Genomic DNA, 18,959 nt, shown 5'->3' on the forward strand with positions numbered 1-18,959 from the left:
GTCCTTGAGGGGCTGGAGCGTGTGCAGAGGAGGACACGGGAGCTGGGGAAGGCTGTGGAGCGCAAGGCCAAGGAGGAGGTGCTGAGGGAGCTTTAGCCTGGACAACGGGAGGCTCGTCAGGGCCCTTCAGGCACACTTCCATAGATCCATAGAGGACAGTGCTCACCCCAAGGCCTGCTTCCCTGCCAAACATCCCCGCTCTGCATCCAAGTGCTTTAGCCATCTGAGGAGGTGACACTTCCAATTTGTGGTTTCTTGGCTTGCTAGGAGGAGAAGCCCTGCTGATTTTCTCTCTTCCCAGCAAGCAAAGATGCTTCTGCACAAGCTTTCCTGCCCTTTTCCTGCACCGAATGGGATTCTGATCCACTTTTAGTTTTCCATGTCTGCCGCAGCAATAGCAAAGGCCTTGCTGGCTATTTCCTACTTTTCCATTTCACAGCTTTCAAGAGCTAAAAGCTCCCTTGTGCAGAGGCACTGTGCCTTGCAGATAGCAGCCATGGAGGACTATCAAATTCCTAGGCAAACAGAGTTCTCTTGAATTAGCCCATTTTAATCTGGCCGGAGTGACTTAGAATGCCATTGCTAAGAATGCTGATGATTTCTCCTTCAAAGAGGTGGTTGTAGATGCCAGGAGAAAGGAGGTGCTAAACGATAGGTAACGGCCTGTCCCTCATGTTTCTCTCTTGCCACAGATGACAGAAGCAGCAGCAGTCTCTGCCCTGGCTCCCTCTGCTCCTGGAGAAGAAGCCAAGGAGGAGCAAAAGGAGCAAGACGACCACAAGCCTGCAGCTGTGGTCACAGCAGAGCCTGATGCTTCCAAGAGAGTAAGTGCCAGTTGTGGGTGGTGCTGTCTTTAGTGCAAGGCAGAGCTGCAAGTTTCTGAGCAGCCAGCACTTGCTGTTGCTGGCTGAGGATGCTGAGTGCTGGAATCCCGCAGGACGCGGCCATTTCCTGCAGGCAGGGACAGCTAGAAATTGGCCTTTGGCCTGTCACCTTGAGGCACCCAAGAGCTGGGGGCTGCGGCTCAGCTTCTGCCTGCTTGGCTCAGTGAAGCTCTGTCTCTGGGCTTCTGCAGGGCCGTGGCCAAGGGCACAGGTGCTCGTGCTGGAGGTCACGGGGCTTTCTTTAGTTGTTTTCCCTTTGTGCAAAGGTGTGTTTGGCTTGTGGAAGTGTTCTGCAGTTTTCTGCAGCAGTTCTTCGCTTGTACAGTCTCTTTTGGCTTTTGATAAGCTGCAAGGAGATGATTGCGTTGTCCATGAAGCTGGGGCAGGCCATTCTTGTGGGGTGAGGCCAAAGGAAGCAAGTGCCTTGTAGGGAAGGCTTCTTGTCAGGCAAAAAGCAGAAGGGGCAAGTTGCTGTGGGTGCGTTTTGGGATGAAGCCTGCAGCTTTGGAAATGGCATTAGTGCCTCGCGTGGGGGTGAAGCTGCAAGTCCTTGACTGCTGTCTTGTGTTGCTGAGAAGAGGAAGGACATCTTGGAATTGTGGGTGCTGTATTTGACGTCAAAGGGGCAAGTTTGTGGTGGGGGAGCTGCGTGGGCCCAAAGGACCCAGGGGTGCCGGTCAAGAGCAGCTGAAGGTGGGCCAGCGCGTGGCCAGGGAGCCAAGAAGGCCAAGGGTGTCCTGGCCTGTGTCAGCAAGAGTGGGGCAGCAGGAGCAGGGCAGGGAGCGTCCCCCTGGGCTGGACAGCGCTGCGGCCACAGCTGGGAGTGCTGTGCCCAGTTGTGGGCCCCTGTGAAGCAGAAAGTCCTTGAGGGGCTGGAGCGTGTGCAGAGGAGGACACGGGAGCTGGGGAAGGCTGTGGAGTGCAAGGCCAAGGAGGAGGTGCTGAGGGAGCTTTAGCCTGGACAACGGGAGGCTCGTCAGGGCCCTTCAGGCACACTTCCATAGATCCATAGAGGACAGCGCTCACCCCAAGGCCTGCTTCCCTGCCAAACCTCCCCGCTCTGCATGCAAGGGCTTTAGCCACCTGAGCAGGTGACACTTCCAATTTGTGGTTTCTTGGCTTGCTAGGAGGAGAAGCCCTGCTGATTTTCTCTCTTCCCAGCAAGCAAAGATGCTTCTGCACAAGCTTTCCTGCCCTTTTCCTGCACCGAATGGGATTCTGATCCACTTTTACTTTTCCATGTCTGCCGCAGCAATAGCAAAGGCCTTGCTGGCTATTTCCTACTTTTCCATTTCACAGCTTTCAAGAGCTAAAAGCTCCCTTGTGCAGAGGCACTGTGCCTTGCAGATAGCAGCCATGGAGGACTATCAAATTCCTAGGCAAACAGAGTTCTCTTGAATTAGCCCATTTTAATCTGGCCGGAGTGACTTAGAATGCCATTGCTAAGAATGCTGATGATTTCTCCTTCAAAGAGGTGGTTGTAGATGCCAGGAGAAAGGAGGTGCTAAACGATAGGTAACGGCCTGTCCCTCATGTTTCTCTCTTGCCACAGATGACAGAAGCAGCAGCAGTCTCTGCCCCGGCTCCCTCTGCTCCTGGAGAAGAAGCCAAAGAGGAGCAAAAGGAGCAAGACGACCACGAGCCTGCAGCTGTGGTCACAGCAGAGCCTGATGCTTCCAAGATAGTAAGTGCCAGTTGTGGGTTTTGCTGTCTTTAGTGCAAAGCAGAGCTGCAAGTTTCTGAGCAGCCAGCACTTGCTGTTGCTGGCTGAGGATGCTGAGTGCTGGAATCCTGCAGGACGCGGCCATTTCCTGCAGGCTGGGACAGCTAGAAATTGGCCTTTGGCCTGTCACCTTCAGGCACCCAAGAGCTGGGGGCTGCGGCTCAGCTTCTGCTTGCTTGGCTCAGTGAAGCTCTGTCTCTGGGCTTCTGCAGGGCCGTGGCCAAGGGCACAGGTGCTCGTGCTGGCGGTCACAGGGCTTTCTTTAGTTGTTTTCCCTTTGTGCAAAGGTGTGTTTGGCTTGTGGAAGTGTTCTGCAGTTTTCTGGAGCAGTTCTTCGCTTGTACAGTCTTTTTTGGCTTTTGATAAGCTGCAAGGAGATGATTGCGTTGTCCATGAAGCTGGGGCAGGCCATTCTTGTGGGGTGAGGCCAAAGGAAGCAAGTGCCTCGTTGGGAAGGCTTCTTGTCAGGCAAAAAGCAGAAGGGGCAAGTTGCTGTGGGTGCGTTTTGGGATGAAGCCTGCAGCTTTGGAAATGGCATTAGTGGCTCGGGTGGGGGTGAAGCTGCAAGTCCTTGACTGCTGTCTTGTGTTGCTGAGAAGAGGAAGGACATCTTGGAATTGTGGCTGCTGTCTTTGAAGTCAAAGGGGCAAGTTTGTGGTGGGGGAGCTGCGTGGGCCCAAAGGACCCAGGGGTGCCGGTCAAGAGCAGCTGAAGGTGGGCCAGGGCGTGGCCAGGGAGCCAAGAAGGCCAAGGGCGTCCTGGCCTGTGTCAGCAAGAGTGGGGCAGCAGGAGCAGGGCAGTGAGCGTCTCCCTGGGCTGGGCAGCGCTGCGGCCACAGCTGGGAGTGCTGTGCCCAGTTGTGGGCCCCTGTGAAGCAGAAAGTCCTTGAGGGGCTGGAGCGTGTGCAGAGGAGGACACGGGAGCTGGGGAAGGCTGTGGAGTGCAAGGCCAAGGAGGAGGTGCTGAGGGAGCTTTAGCCTGGACAACGGGAGGCTCGTCAGGGCCCTTCAGGCACACTTCCATAGATCCATAGAGGACAGTGCTCACCACAAGAGCTGTTTCCTTGCCAAACATCCCCTCACTGCATCCATGTGCTTTAGCCACCTGAGGAGGTGACACTTCCAATTTGTGGTTTCTTGGCTTGCTAGGAGGAGAAGCCCTGCTGATTTTCTCTCTTCCCAGCAAGCAAAGATGCTTCTGCACAAGCTTTCCTGCCCTTTTCATGCACCGAAAGGGATTCTGATCCACTTTTAGTTTTCCATGTCTGCCGCAGCAATAGCAAAGGCCTTGCTGGCTATTTCCTACTTTTCCATTTCACAGCTTTCAAGAGCTAAAAGCTCCCTTGTGCAGAGGCTCTGTGCCTTGCAGATAGCAGCCATGGAGGACTATCAAATTCCTAGGCAAACAGAGTTCTCTTGAATTAGCCCATTTCAATCTGGTCGGAGTGACTTAGAATGCCATTGCTAAGAGAGCTGATGACTTCTCCTTCCAAGAGGTGGTTGTAGATGCCAGGAGAAAGGAGGTTCTAAACCATAGGTAACGGCCTGTCCCTCATGTTTCTCTCTTGCCACAGATGACAGAAGCAGCAGCAGTCTCTGCCCCGGCTCCCTCTGCTCCTGGAGAAGAAGCCAAAGAGGAGCAAAAGGAGCAAGACGACCACAAGCCTGCAGCTGTGGTCACAGCAGAGCCTGATGCTTCCAAGAGAGTAAGTGCCAGTTGTGGGTGGTGCTGTCTTTAGTGCAAGGCAGAGCTGCAAGTTTCTGAGCAGCCAGCACTTGCTGTTGCTGGCTGAGGATGCTGAGTGCTGGACTCCCGCAGGACGCGGCCATTTCCTGCAGGCAGGGACAGCTAGAAATTGGCCTTTGGCCTGTCACCTTGAGGCACCCAAGAGCTGGGGGCTGCGGCTCAGCTTCTGCCTGCTTGGCTCAGTGAAGCTCTGTCTCTGGGCTTCTGCAGGGCCGTGGCCAAGGGCACAGGTGCTAGTGCTGGAGGTCACAGGGCTTTCTTTGGTTGTTTTCCCTTTGTGCAAAGGTGTGTTTGGCTTGTGGAAGTGTTCTGCAGTTTTCTGGAGCAGTCCTTCACTTCTAAAGTCTCTTATGACCCGGCGATCTTTTGGCTTTTGATAAGCGGCAAGGAGATGATTGCGTTGTCCATGAAGCTGGGGCAGGCCATTCTTGTGAAGTGTGGCCAAAGAAAGCAAGTGCCTTGTAGGGAAGGCTTCTTGTCCGGCAAAAAGCAGAAGGGGCAAGTTTCTGTGGATGCGTTTTGGGATGAAGCCTGCAGCTTTGGAAATGGCATTAGTGGCTCGGGTGGGGGTGAAGCTGCAAGTCCTTGACTGCTGTCTTGTGTTGCTGAGAAGAGGAAGGATATCTTGTAAATGTGGGTGCTCTATTTGAAGTCAAAGGGGCAAGTTTGTGGTGGTGGGGGAGCTGCGTGGGCCCAAAGGACCCAGGGGTGCCGGTCAAGAGCAGCTGAAGGTGGGCCAGCGCGTGGCCAGGGAGCCAGGAAGGCCAAGGGCGTCCTGGCCTGTGTCAGCAAGAGTGGGGCAGCAGGAGCAGGGCAGTGAGCGTCCCCCTGGGCTGGGCAGCGCTGCGGCCACAGCTGGGAGTGCTGTGCCCAGTTGTGGGCCCCTGTGAAGCAGAAAGTCCTTGAGGGGCTGGAGCGTGTGCAGAGGAGGACACGGGAGCTGGAGAAGGCTGTGGAGCGCAAGGCCAAGGAGGAGGTGCTGAGGGAGCTTTAGCCTGGACAACGGGAGGCTCGTCAGGGCCCTTCAGGCACACTTCCATAGATCCATAGAGGACAGTGCTCACCACAAGAGCTGTTTCCTTGCCAAACATCCCCTCACTGCATCCATGTGCTTTAGCCACCTGAGGAGGTGACACTTCCAATTTGTGGTTTCTTGGCTTGCTAGGAGGAGAAGCCCTGCTGATTTTCTCTCTTCCCAGCAAGCAAAGATGCTTCTGCACAAGCTTTCCTGCCCTTTTCATGCACCGAAAGGGATTCTGATCCACTTTTACTTTTCCATGTCTGCCGCAGCAGTAGCAAAGGCCTTGCTGGCTATTTCCTACTTTTCCATTTCACAGCTTTCAAGAGCTAAAAGCTCCCTTGTGCAGAGGCTCTGTGCCTTGCAGATAGCAGCCAGGGAGGACTATCAAATTCCTAGGCAAACAGAGTTCTCTTGAATTAGCCCATTTCAATCTGGTCGGAGTGACTTAGAATGCCATTGCTAAGAGAGCTGATGATTTCTCCTTCCAAGAGGTGGTTGTAGATGTGAGGAGAAAGGAGGTGCTAAACGATAGGTAACGGCCTGTCCCTCATGTTTCTCTCTTGCCACAGATGACAGAAGCAGCAGCAGTCTCTGCCCCGGCTCCCTCTGCTCCTGGAGAAGAAGCCAAAAAGGAGGAAAATGAGCAAGACGACCACAAGCCTGCAGCTGTGGTCACAGCAGAGCCTGATGCTTCCAAGAGAGTAAGTGCCAGTTGTGGGTGGTGCTGTCTTTAGTGCAAGGCAGAGCTGCAAGTTTCTGAGCAGCCAGCACTTGCTGTTGCTGGCTGAGGATGCTGAGTGCTGGAATCCCGCAGGACGCGGCCATTTCCTGCAGGCAGGGACAGCTAGAAATTGGCCTTTGGCCTGTCACCTTGAGGCACCCAAGAGCTGGGGGCTGCGGCTCAGCTTCTGCCTGCTTGGCTCAGTGAAGCTCTGTCTCTGGGCTTCTGCAGGGCCGTGGCCAAGGGCACAGGTGCTCGTGCTGGAGGTCACAGGGCTTTCTTTAGTTGTTTTCCCTTTGTGCAAAGGTGTGTTTGGCTTGTGGAAGTGTTCTGCAGTTTTCTGCAGCAGTTCTTCACTTGTACACTCTCTTTTGGCTTTTGATAAGCTGCAAGGAGATGATTGCGTTGTCCATGAAGCTGGGGTAGGCCATTCTTGTGAGGTGTGGCCAAAGAAAGCAAGTGCCTCGTTGGGAAGGCTTCTTGTCCGGCAAAAAGCAGAAGGGGCAAGATTCTGTGGATGTGTTTTGGGATGAAGCCTGCAGCTTTGGAAATGGCATTAGTGCCTTGGGTGGGGGTGAAGCTGCAAGTCCTTGACTGCTGTCTTGTGTTGCTGAGAAGAGGAAGGACATCTTGGAATTGTGGGTGCTATATTTGAAGTCAAAGGGGCAACTTTGTGGTGGGGGAGCTGCGTGGGCCCAAAGGACCCAGGGGTGCCGGTCAAGAGCAGCTGAAGGTGGGCCAGCGCGTGGCCAGGGAGCCAAGAAGGCCAAGGGCGTCCTGGCCTGTGTCAGCAAGAGTGGGGCAGCAGGAGCAGGGCAGTGAGCGTCCCCCTGGGCTGGGCAGCGCTGCGGCCACAGCTGGGAGTGCTGTGCCCTGTTGTGGGCCCCTGTGAAGCAGAAAGTCCTTGAGGGGCTGGAGCGTGTGCAGAGGAGGACACGGGAGCTGGGGAAGGCTGTGGAGTGCAAGGCCAAGGAGGAGGTGCTGAGGGAGCTTTAGCCTGGACAACGGGAGGCTCGTCAGGGCCCTTCAGGCACACTTCCATAAATCGCTGCATGATAGTGCTCAATACAAATGCTTTTTTTTCTGGAAATATCTTCTCACAGCATTCAAGTGCTTTTGACACTTGATTTGTTCACTCTTTCATCTTTTGGTTTCTTCCTTTGTTAGGAGGACATGTCCTGTTCATTTTCTCATTTTTTAGGAAGGGAAAGCTATTTTCCTCCATGTTTCCCGTCCTTTTCCAGCTCTTGTCGATATTCTGCTAGCTTTTTCTTTTGTAAGGTGACATTTCTGGAGGATGCAGTATTTTTGCATGAGAACACATTGTTTGGGGCAGTGAGCTTGGTGCAGAAGGAGCTGTTCTGGTGCCAGGCCAGTCAACAGGACCTTGCACTTCGCGTTCACATTGACAGTACCTCTGCTTTTTTGCAGCCCAGGGAATCAGTAAATGTGGTTTGGGAATTGAGCAGGAAATCATTGCTCTTGCATTCCAGCTGGTCCTCAGAGATCAGAGGAGCTGGAAGGAGCTGGGCTTTATTTCTGATTACAGCCCCTTAGCACTCTCAGTGTTGTCAAGTCCAAGAGAAGCACTTGGCCGAGCACAGATGCTGCAAGAGTGCCATTCCCAGTGCAATGCTCTAGATCTGGTTGCATTCCATAAGGACCTAAATGCTCCAGATTCCCCGGGAGTGTGGTTTATTGAAGCAACAGGAGAGCAATCTCAGGAGTGCTGCTGATCAGGGCAATGGCTACCAAGTGTGTGTAGCAACAGAAATGATAGGAAAGAGAGATTATAAGAGTGAGTTCTATCTATCTATCTATCTATCTATCTATCTATCTATCTATCTATCTCTCTATCTATCTATCATTTGTATAATTGAATCTTCTTGGCTCTGGTCCAAAGCAGTTGGAGGTGCAAAGTTCACTTAAAGCATCCCTTTCAGGAGAGGATTAGAGACACGTTCTGTTGACCAATTCCGAGCAGGCAGAGCTGTTTCCCCCTCCAGATATGGTGGTTTTTTTTCCCCTCAGAGCTGTTTTCCACCTCCAGCCTCTTCTTCCTGAAGCCCCCAGTTATTTTTTAATTTTCTGCCTGTCCCAGAGAGGTGGAAGTATTCCATGTTTTAGGTGGTGAAGAGAACATGAACTCCAGAAGTGTCTCTCATAAAGGGTGAGCTCACCCAGGAAGCCACCTGCAGAGGCAGGATGGAGCTGTGGGACTGGGCTGGGTGTCAGTCACTACTGAAAGACAAACAGGACATGGCAGGAGCAGAGGGAGGCCCTCACCAGATCCCTGAGAAATGCCACACCTTCCCTGTCAGCTGCCTGAGAGGCTGTTGGAGCTTCAGCCCCAGATGGCCCCTGATTGTAGTGCCAGGGTCACTTTGGAATCTGTGCCTCCCCACGGGCAGAGAATGACCCAGGAGAGCAGCAGCACAGTGCTCTGGGAACGTGTGAGCCCATCAGTCCTTGAGTCTTGGCCCACAAATGTCCTATGGAAAGTTGAAACCCATCTTCTCTTGCTTTCTGTGCAGATCCTTCCAGAGAAAGAGCAGGAACAGATTGCCTTATCAGAGATGCCATGCCGGACTCAGGGAGAGCTGAGAGCCCGAGAGCAGGAAGAGCAGCTCAGGCAGCAGGTGGAAGAGCCACAGGAGAATGGCCAGGTAAGCCTGACTCGCCAGGTGTCAGAGGGAAAGGGCAGGAAGAGGGGCATAAAACAGAGCTCTTGGGAGTGAGGAGGCCAGGAGTCCCAGAGGCACTGAAAGCACAGAGCCTTGGAATCTGCAGGGATCAGCACTGGGACAAGAGAGCTCCATTGGAAGCAGGTGTGGGTAGGGAAGGAGAAAGAAGTGGCTGAATAAATGTGATTTTGAGGCTGCAAGAGGAAAAAGCTGAGCCTTATGGCAGCTCCCAGTCACTTGCTCTGCATTTGTGTGTACAGAATATCAAGGCAGAGCCACAAGCAGAGCTGCCCGAAGCTCAGAGTGCCATCACGGAAGTGAAGAAGAGGAACCAGGAAGACACGAGAAGAATTCAAGAGGAGATGAATCTCCATCAGCAGAGGGGCGATCAACAAAACCAGGTGAGTGAAAGAGTGGCAGCCACTCCACTCATGAAACATCCTCTCTCTTGTATTTTAGAGAACTTGAAGGAACAGCTGGACACAGACTTTCAGAAAGCTCACGCTAAGATCAAGGCAAGGGAGAAGAGGCAGGAGGAAGAAATGAAAATCATCAGAGAAAAATTTAATCCCCTCCCTCAGGCTCTACAAAAGCAAGTGAGTGAAAGAGGGATAGCCACGGCAGTCACCAAACTGGTGGTTTCTGCCCTTCTGGCCTTCCCAGTGCAGAGCAGCAGGGAGCAGGGTGATGCCTCTGAGTGCCATCCTGCTCTAGTGTGTATCACAGTCACTCAGAAGGACATTTCCTGGTGTGCTGAATCTCAGCTGCTGCCCTGGACAGTGGGACTTGTCCTTTGGCCTTTTGGCCAGCAGTCATCCAAATTGATTCCTGCTGGCCTGTTCCTGCTCTCCTTGTTTCTTGAGGTGTTTTTACAGGGGAAGATGGTGACCCAGATGGAGGATTGAAACAAGCTGTCTGTATCCCTTGTAAATCTGTTCTTTCCTCACAGTCAGTGACTCTTGACTGACAGGGACAAGCTGTAGTCTCTGACTGCTTTGTTCTGTTTGACTCGAGGTGCAAGTGTTGACATCTCACCGGGCAGCCGGCAAAGACTTCCGGCAAATGAGTGGCACTGAAGAGCCCCGAGGCTGGCGTGAGGCACAGGAACTGTCCCCACCAAAGGTGCTACAGGTTGGGCATGACCTGAAGATGGTGCAGGAAAAGAAGACACAGTGGGGGGAGGACGAACACTTGAACAAGGAGCTGCACGTGTGTCTGAAGCCCTTGGAGGGGGAAAGGAATCCTTGAGTGGAAGTAGAATGGTCATTGTGGCAGTGATCCTTCAGAAAATCCATGAAAATGGACCATGAATCTGGCCATCCACTCAAGTAGAACTACCCTTTGGTTTTGACCCATCCAGTCTGAGAAGTGGACATCAGAAAAAACCCACTTAAGAGCCCTGCATGTTGCTGGCAGCACCTTCCTAAGGGCTTGCATTTGAAATGGAATCTCAGGCTAATCTCTGCCAGCCACCTTTCTGACATAAACTCATTTCTTGTCCCAGATCTACAAGGGCTTTGTCACCAAACCTGCTGCAGCAGCAGCATGGTCTAAAGGAGCCTTTGCTCTCCACCCTGAGAAGCGGAGCCGGGGCGGTTTGTTCATCTCCAGTGCTGGCCCAGCTGCTGCTCAGCAACAGGAGATCAAGGATGACTCCCTGGAGCTACGGAGTACGTCTGCTGTATTTCTTGTCTGAGGGACAGTCTATTGTGTGCAGGTGCCAGCATAGCTGTACCAAATGTTTTTCCTGAGTTTGGTGTCCCAGGGACATTTAGAGACATTTCCCCACAGGAACTGCTGTAGAAAAGCAGTCTTTGTGCTGGCCACCTGTGCCGCAGAGCTGTCTGCCTGGTTGTTGTTGTTACCCAGCCGAACACAAAGGGTTCAAAGCTCCAGGCTCTGGGTCTGCCATTTGAATCTCCTGGAAGCTGGGATCTCTGCTTTAAAGTGAGCATCTTGCATTTTGTTTCCCTCAGGGAAAATAGTGAACATGGAAAATCCCGTGATGAAATACACGGAACTGGAATATATTGGCAGAGGGTGAGTTCAACCACAGTCACTTCTATATAACCATGGGCCAGGTGTTTTTCTGGTGGAATATCTATGCAGTGTGAAGTCAGAACAGCTGCAAACAGACATCTATCCCCATGTTCAGACACTGGGGATAGATTGTCCCATCTCTCAGTGCTGCTCCGAATTCGTGAGTGTGCCCAGAAGGCATTGGCAGAGACACCTCCATGCTGCCAAGTTCTTGCCTGCAGCAAGGAACAGGACCTGGAAGATCTCCTTGTCTCTCAAGTGTGGGACAGTTCTGTGTTAATTTCCTGAGCATTTTTGTATATCTCCAAATCATACAGCCACACTAATAAAAGGGGAAGAAACTTGCTTGCCTGAAACAGCAACCTACTCCCTGATAGCTGTCAGATAACAGTTCTCAGGAACATTTCTTTCCAAGAGATTGCAGAAGGAAATACTCCATGGTCAGGATAAAAACTGCACAGTTTAGAACCTGAAACCCAAGGTGAAAGAAGGAGATCTCCTTAGGAGCTGAGGCAGTAAACAGCAACGCTTCAGGGACAGGCCCAGTGCCCATGCACTTGAGAGGAAAATGCATCATCTGCCTTCGGGCAGAGCCCGCCTGCATCCAGCAGGTTTTAGGCATTTGCAGCAGAGATCTCCTCTGTGGACTGGCTTTCACTGCAAGATCTAAATGTCTTCTCCTTTCTTTGCTGCTTTTTTGTTTCTAGGACTTTTGGAGATGTTTGCAGAGCACTTGACAATGCCACAGGAGAAGAGGTAAATGTCAACATCTCCCGCAGGTCCTCTGGTGTGAGCAGCTGTGGCTGGAGTTTGAGTAGAGCTGTGCTGAAAAGGCACAAGAAGCACAGACTGCTACCAGCCTGCAAAATACATTTGGGACAGTCTTTGTCCTTCTCAGCTGCCAGAAGGAAGGCAAGGAGGGCAACAGTTCCTTTCAGAGAAGGATGTGCTCATTTGCTCTCCATTGCTAAAACAAAGGTGGTGCCTTTGAGCATCTCACTGCTCTTTGGGGTTACGGCTTCAGAGTCCTGAATTCTCACTTCTGCTTGCCAGCAAATGCATCTGAAAGTTACTGGTAGTTCCTTAGCCACCTGCAGTGCTGCACTGGAGAACTGCACGTAGGGAGAGATCTGCACAGCATCCCTAAAAGCCCTAAGTCCTGCCCATAGCCCAAGATGTATCCACAGAGTATTAAGGCATGGATTACTTCTTCTGAATCCCAGACAAAGCAGCAGGGAGTGTGCTCAGAGCTTTGTGGGTGATAGTTGAGACACCACAGTTACCAAGTGGACAAGGCAAAACCTCAGTGGCCACGTGTCCTGTAAGTGGCCTCCAAGGGAGCAGAGAAATGGGCTGTTGCAATGTCAGTTCCTAATTACTGCAATGCCCAGTCACAAGGCAGTTTGGCACAGCTGGGCTGTGGCATTGCAAAATCACTCGCTCCATGTGCCTTGTGGTCTTGTGCCGCCAACTTCTCAAGTTACTGATTTTCAATGTCATTTTAGGTGGCCATAAAGAAAATAAATCTCCAAGAACTGAGGAAGAAGGAACTAAGAGTCTATGAACTCATGGTCATGAAGACAAATATGAATCCCAATCTGGTCAACTATTTAGACAGGTGAGTTGTTGTGAATGTTTGTTTACATATTGCAAACATGCATGGTAAAATTCCACTTTGTTCACTGGCAGAAAATAGAGCTGTAATTATTGGTTAATTATTATTGCTCTGCTCATCTCCAGTGGATGGGAAGAGAGTGCATCTTGTCTGCATGAGTCTTCCCCAGTACACAGAGTTCTAAAATTATTCAAAAACCTGCATCACTCATATCTTACTAAATCAATAGCCTGTAAGTTCACAGCCACCACATTGTTTTGGGGCTTGGTTTTTCTCAAGAGTCCTCTTACGTCCAGATAAACTAACATGGATTTCCCTTGGATTGTGTCCCCTCTTTTCCATTGCTTTGCATGCCAGGAAGACTAGGTGCTTATTTCCAGAAACACACAGTTTGACAGGTTTTTGATCTGTTCCTAACCTGCAGTTTTTACTTGCTGGCTATTGAAGACATCTCCTTTTTTCACAGCTGTGCCTTTCTTCTTGAGACAGATTGCAAACAATGCACAGCCTAGAGGGAATGTCTATTCCTTTTATTCTGTCCTAGTCACAAAGGGACTTGGAAACAAGAATCAATCAAGAAAACAACCTAGCCATGCATGTCTATCTCCATGCTCTTGTTTCCTTCTTTCAGCTACCGTGTGGATGGGCAGCTCTGGCTGGTCATGGAGTACATGGACGGAGGCACTCTGAGCGATGTCATCAGCGAGACCCACCTGTCTGAAGACGAGATGGCAGCCATCAGTCGGGAGGTCAGCAATCCCACCTGTGCTGCCCAGGGCTTGGGCAGGATTGTCTGGGAAACAGGGCTCCGACCTGGAGTGATTTCATGTGCCAAGCTTTGTTTCTGTGTTGCTGGTATGCTATGGGCAAGTAAAAGCCTCTCAAGTGAAATGCCTGCCAGTGCCCCTGCACCCACAGCACTCAGTTCTTGTACTCATATCTCCTACTGTTGTATTCTCGCTCTGTCTCTTGTATTTGTATTTGCTGTTCTCCACCTTGCCTCCCTAAACTTTTATCTCCAGCCTGTCTGCACTGCATTCCTTGTCTGTAAAAGCAATGGTGCTGGTGGCAGCATTTGAAATGATCAGCAAAGAAAAAAAGACTCATTTCTCTCAGTCCTCAACTGAAAAGGACAGTAGTGCAGCCAAAATGCTCTTTGCTTCAGGAAGGTGACTGTTATGATACTTCCAAGTCTGTGCTGAGGCCAGCAACAAAACCTTTGTCATGCAGCCTCCCACCCCAAAGTGATCCACTTCACACCAAAGGGAGGGACTTTTTCTTCCTTGGCAAAACCCCTCACTTGTCCTCTGCATGGAGAAAGCACATCCACAGCAGCAGCAGCCATGCTGGCTGGTTTGCAGGGGACAGTCTACAACAACAGCAGCTGCTGTTGCTCTTTCAAAAGCTGACATGCCTTTCCTTAGAAAGGTCCTGCTCTGCAAGTGGTGGAGCAGCAAGCTCTTCCTCACAATGGCACTGTGTTCCTCCATTACTCGCCATTCCCCTGCAGAGGCAATCTTTTAGAGCTGTTTCCTTTCTTGTGTAATGAAATCACATCGCTAATTTTTGCCCTCCTGTTTCTGTTTTCTCTCTCAGTGCCTGCAAGGCCTGGATTTTCTTCACTCGAACCATGTGATCCACCGAGATGTGAAGAGCAGCAACATCCTTCTCAGAACCGATGGCTCTGTCAAGCTGGGTCAGTGTATTCTTGGTCAGGTGCAGCATTCCAGGGATGTGGGCTGTGGGGCTGCTTTGAGTGACTGCCAGCTTCCCAAAATTGGTGTTGGTGGCAGTGCAGGGAACCCTGCCACAAACTGTGGGCACAGTTGCAACATGCACAGAAGTATGACAAGGAACAAGGAGTCAAGAGTGGCGTTGCTCTGTGTGTGTCCCTTCCAGAGGGAGGGAGCTGCAAATCTAAAGCTTCAGAAAAATAAAAGGCTGGAGGTAGTCTAAACAATGAGGCTTTTTTTTTTGAAGTGGCCAATTCCATATTTCCTTGTCTAAAGCCCTGAGGAAACAGAGCATGGACAGTTCTCCAGGAGACTCAACAGCACATTCTTAGACTGAGAGTGGGGAATTCTTTTGCTTGATTTCCTAACTTGAGCTGGCTTTCATGGTTTGTTTTTTTCTCCACAGCTGACTCTGGCCTCTTTGCTCAGCTCACCCCTGAGCAGAGTCGACGGAGCTCAGTGGCCAGCACTTCTGGGTGGATGGCGCCTGAAGTGGTGACAGGTCAACCATGTGGCCCCAAAGTGGACATATGGTCTTTTGGAATCATGGGCATCGAAATGGTGGAACGAGAAGTTCCTTACTGGAATGAAACTCCTGTTTCGGTAAGGTGCAAATACTCACTGATCCTGCTTGTCTTTCTCACCTGTCCCATGGTCAGTGTGCCATTGGACAAAATCCCATTGCCATCTGCTGGCACCACTTCCACCAAGGTCCCCTTCTGAAAATGTCCCTGCAGCACATCAGCATCTGCTGTCGATTTGGTTGCATCAGAAGGGAAGTGGCAGTTCAGAAACCTAACCAGTTCAGAAACCTGCCATTTTGGCCTCCAGCCATGCCTGACACTTTTCACTTGCTTTTTGAACAATGTTGGAGCTCTGTCTCTGAAGAAAAGGAATTTTTCCGTGGAATGGTTGGATGTGTGATAAATATCCTTCAAAATAGAGATTGAATCTTCCTAGTTTCAATTTTAGAGAAAAAGAGAAAAGAAAAAAAGAAAATGGAAAAGGAAGAGGAAGAGAAAAGGGAAAAGAAAAAAAGAAAAAGTAAGAGAAAAATGGAAAGGAAGAGGAAAAGGAAGAGAAAATAAGAAAAAAAGGAAAAGGGAAAAAAAGAAAGAAAAAAAGAAAAAGAAAAAGAATAAAAAGAAAAAGGAGGAAAAACCACCAAAGAAATGCCCAAGCAAGTTCTGCTTGCTTTTCCCTTCATTTACCACAGCACATCAATTTTCCTCCAAACTGTAGCATCTTTTCCCAATCCTGTGGGTCTTTAAAACTTTCAGGCTTTCAAATCATCTGTACATTGTTCAGTCTTGCGTGTGGGTGGCCTGGATAAGTTTAGGATGTGTTTTTCTCCGACTGCAGTTAGAATTGTACACTAAACTCTTGGCTGTTTCTGGGTACTTTAACAAGTTGATGAGCTTGCAGCCAGGTGCCCGGGGCTGGGATCCAACGTGGGCGGTTGACGCCGGTGCTGTGTTCCTTTACCACAGGAGCAGGGCCACCCCTGGCTTGCACAGCTCTAAGGACAGTGAGGACTCCAGCTCCCCACCATGTCCAGTGGCTGAGCACAGCTGCAGAGAGACAGGATAAAACCCTCTTTGTGACCTCTGGGGGTGTGGGAAAAGCGAAGGAATTTTTCCTCTGGGTTGAAGAAGAAAGTAACAAAGTCTCTTTGGTCACCATCTATTTCAGTGCCACCAGCACAGAGCTGTCACTATTGTGGTGGGCATTTTCATGGAGACTCCCAGGCCTCCTTCCATTGTTATTTCAGTCTATTTTAGATGGATTCTGCATCTGCATTTTTTTCAAGAGGAGAAAAAAAAAAAAAAACTTGATGATTTTTGTTTCATGGAAGCTGTGCTAAAGGGACCAACAAGCACTGCAAAGATTCCTTTCATGTAATAATCCTTGGAAATAGTATGGATAGAATAAACTCCCCCTTCCAAATAGCCTGTCAGGCTGGTGCAAATCCTCAGAGAAGCAAAACATGCTTTTGCTGATGTAGTTCCCACTAACTAGGTCAGTCAATGAAATCAGCTGCCAAGGCAAGATCTGCTGAATGTTGGAAAAGCTGTGGCTGCATCGGGGTTTGGGTTTTTGGTTGGTAAAGGAAAGTCATCTCTGGGTCTCTTCAGGGCAGTTTCTGCAGAGTGGAGCTTAAACAATGGGATCTGAGAGAGCAGTTACAGATGGGAAAGAAGCAGCTGGAGCCTTATGTTTCCTTTTTCCCCAGCCTCAACTCCTGATAGACATACGAGGGACACCAAAGCTGCAGCAGCCCAACCGATTCTCGCCTTGCCTGCGTGACTTCCTGAGCTGCTGCCTGCTGAGAAACGAGGCACAGCGCTGGTCTGCCAAGGAGCTCCTGCAGGTAAAATGCAAAGGGGCTGCAGGTGAAAGAGTGTCTGAGGGATGGGTTCCTCCTCCAGTGAGGTCCAAGGCATCAGATGAGCCCCCGTTCCTCCTCACCTCCACTCTTGGTGCTGTTCAAATGAAAACAGTGAAGAATCCTAGACTGGGCTGGCAGGGCCCTGTGAAGGTCATCTGGTCCAAGTGTCCTGCAATGAGCAGGGACATCTTCAAAGAGATCAGGTTGCTCAGAGCCCTTTCCCACCTGACCTGGAATACCTGCAGGCATGGGGCACCTACAAGCTCTTGGGACAATCTGTGCCGGTGTTGCACCATGCTCTGAGTAAACAAGTTCTTCCTTAGACCTACTCTTGATCCCCATTTTGTTTAAAAATATTTGCCCACATTCTATTGTTAAATGGCCATGTTAAAAAAGATGTCCCCCATTTTCTTCAAAGCCACTCTGAAGTCTTGGAAAGTGGCAATAAAGTCTCCCTGGGGCCTGTTCTTCACAAAGCTGAATAACTCCACCTCTCTCCGCATTTCCTGAGAGGACAGGTGCTCTGTTTTCTGGCTGTTTCTGGAACCCAAGGAAGCCAGTCCCGGCAGAGCAGTCTGGAGAGATTTGGCTGTGGGCAGGAGGGGCTGTGGGGGGCTCACTGTGAGCCTCTGAGGGGCCCTGGTTTCTGCCCCCCACCCCACCCTTAGAGGTTTCTGGCACGCAGACAGGGGCAGCTGAGAGGGACTTGTCCCAGCCCCATCTGCTGCCTGGCACGCTCAGGCAGAGGGGAACTGGCCCAGGCTTACTGCCAGGCTGTGTGGCAGAGAGGGAACTGCAGCAGCCAGCGCCACTCGGCTGGCCCTGCTGGGAAGGAAGGTGCCATCCAGCACAGGAGGGGCAGGGCATGCAAAGGTAGACACTGCTCTGTCTCCCTGTGGAAATTAGCACGGTGCCTGTCTCTCAAAGACAGGGACCTATGTGGGTCATTGGAGTTTCCTGAAAGGAAGAAACCCCAGGGACAGAAAGCACCATTTCTAGAGCACTGGCAGGGCAAAAATCCCAGCTAGATGGAGAAACCAGAATAAAGGGATAAGTGGGATTCTGGGCCAGGTTTGCCTGTGATGGCAAGGTCCTGCACATAAAAGATGGAGGTGCAGATGGTCCCATTGGTCCTCTTTCTGCATCTTTCTAGGAGCCAGAGGAATCCTCTGAAATACTGAGCTTGGAAAGTCACGGTTCATTGGTTTTTGTTGGTTTTTTTTCTTTGGGCAGCATCCATTTGTAACACTTGCTGAGCCTGCGTCCTGCCTGGTGCCACTGATTGTTTCAGTGAAGAAGAGGAAGGAGACAAGAATGTGATAATCACATCAGCACCATTACCATTGACTTAGAGTAGGATTGTAGGTTAGGGTTGTGATTAGGGTTATGGTTAGGGTTAGGGTTAGGGTTAGGGTTATGATTAGGGTTAGGTTTAGGGTTAGGATTAGAGTTAAGGTTAGGGTTAGGGTTAGGGTTATGATTAGGGTTATGATTAGGGTTAGGGTTAGGGTTATGATTAGGGTTAGGTTTAGGGTTAGGATTAGTGTTAGGGTTAGGGTTAGGTTTATGATTAGGGTTAGGGTTAGGGTTATGATTAGGGTTAGGTTTAGGGTTACGATTAGACTTAGGGTTAGGGTTAGGGTTAGGGTTAGGGTTAGGGTTATGATTAGGGTTATGATTAGGGTTAGGGTTAGGGTTATGATTAGGGTTAGGTTTAGGGTTACGATTAGAGTTAGGATTAGGGTTAGGGTAAAGTTAGGGTAGGATTTTCTAATCGGACTTGGAACAATAGAATTGGAAATGAATAAAGTTTCTGAAACCACACCCCTCCTTGAAGATTCCCTTCTTTCTCACTCTGTGAATAACCTCGTGATTTTCTTATGAATTGTCAGTTGTTTCCAAAAGGTGGAAAGTGACACTTATGGAGTCTTTGGCACAGTGTGGAAGTGGGGAAAGCTGTTCTTCATTCATCTTCTCCAGACCACGCTGCCTTTGGAATACGGCCCACTGGTCTGTTTTTGCCCAGCTGTGGTACTTCTAGTTGAGGCAGAAAAGGCAATGGCATTAGCAGGAAAAACCAAAGGGGGAGTGGGGAAGCCAAACCATCCTGTGCTGATGCAGGCCTTCAGCTGTGACTCCAGAGCACTTGGGCGCTTGCCACTTGGATTTGTATCCCTAAGTGCAATGTCTCTGGCTGGAGGAGAGCCTTGCTCAGCTGAGAAAGCAGCAAGATCAGAGAGGGTGCTCTGAAAGGTCTCCTGCGGTGCAGAGCTGTCAGCGACTGTGAGGTGAGAGCGGGCCCGGCCTTGCCCGGGCTGGAGCCGCAGCAGAGCCCCGGCAGAGCCCGGAGCAGCCTGAGCCTCGGCAGAGGCAGGCTGCCAGGAGGCCCTTGTAGCTGCAGGA

The 18,959-nt window shown here is 50.7% G+C and overlaps 1 protein-coding gene across 1 annotated transcript; it reads left to right on the forward strand.

The window, feature by feature from the left end:
• Nucleotides 1-13,087: 13,087 nt before the first annotated feature.
• On the forward strand, nucleotides 13,088-17,876 carry LOC128822376 (serine/threonine-protein kinase PAK 3-like). Its single transcript, XM_054004073.1, has 5 exons — nucleotides 13,088-13,183; nucleotides 14,031-14,130; nucleotides 14,574-14,770; nucleotides 16,401-16,538; nucleotides 17,790-17,876. Exons 1-5 carry the CDS (start codon nucleotides 13,097-13,099, stop codon nucleotides 17,874-17,876), a joined length of 609 nt encoding a protein of 202 aa, XP_053860048.1. The 5' UTR covers nucleotides 13,088-13,096.
• Nucleotides 17,877-18,959: the final 1,083 nt, after the last annotated feature.

The sequence above is a fragment of the Vidua macroura genome, chromosome Z (assembly GCF_024509145.1).
Source record: "Vidua macroura isolate BioBank_ID:100142 chromosome Z, ASM2450914v1, whole genome shotgun sequence".
NCBI classification, from domain to species: domain Eukaryota; kingdom Metazoa; phylum Chordata; class Aves; order Passeriformes; family Viduidae; genus Vidua; species Vidua macroura.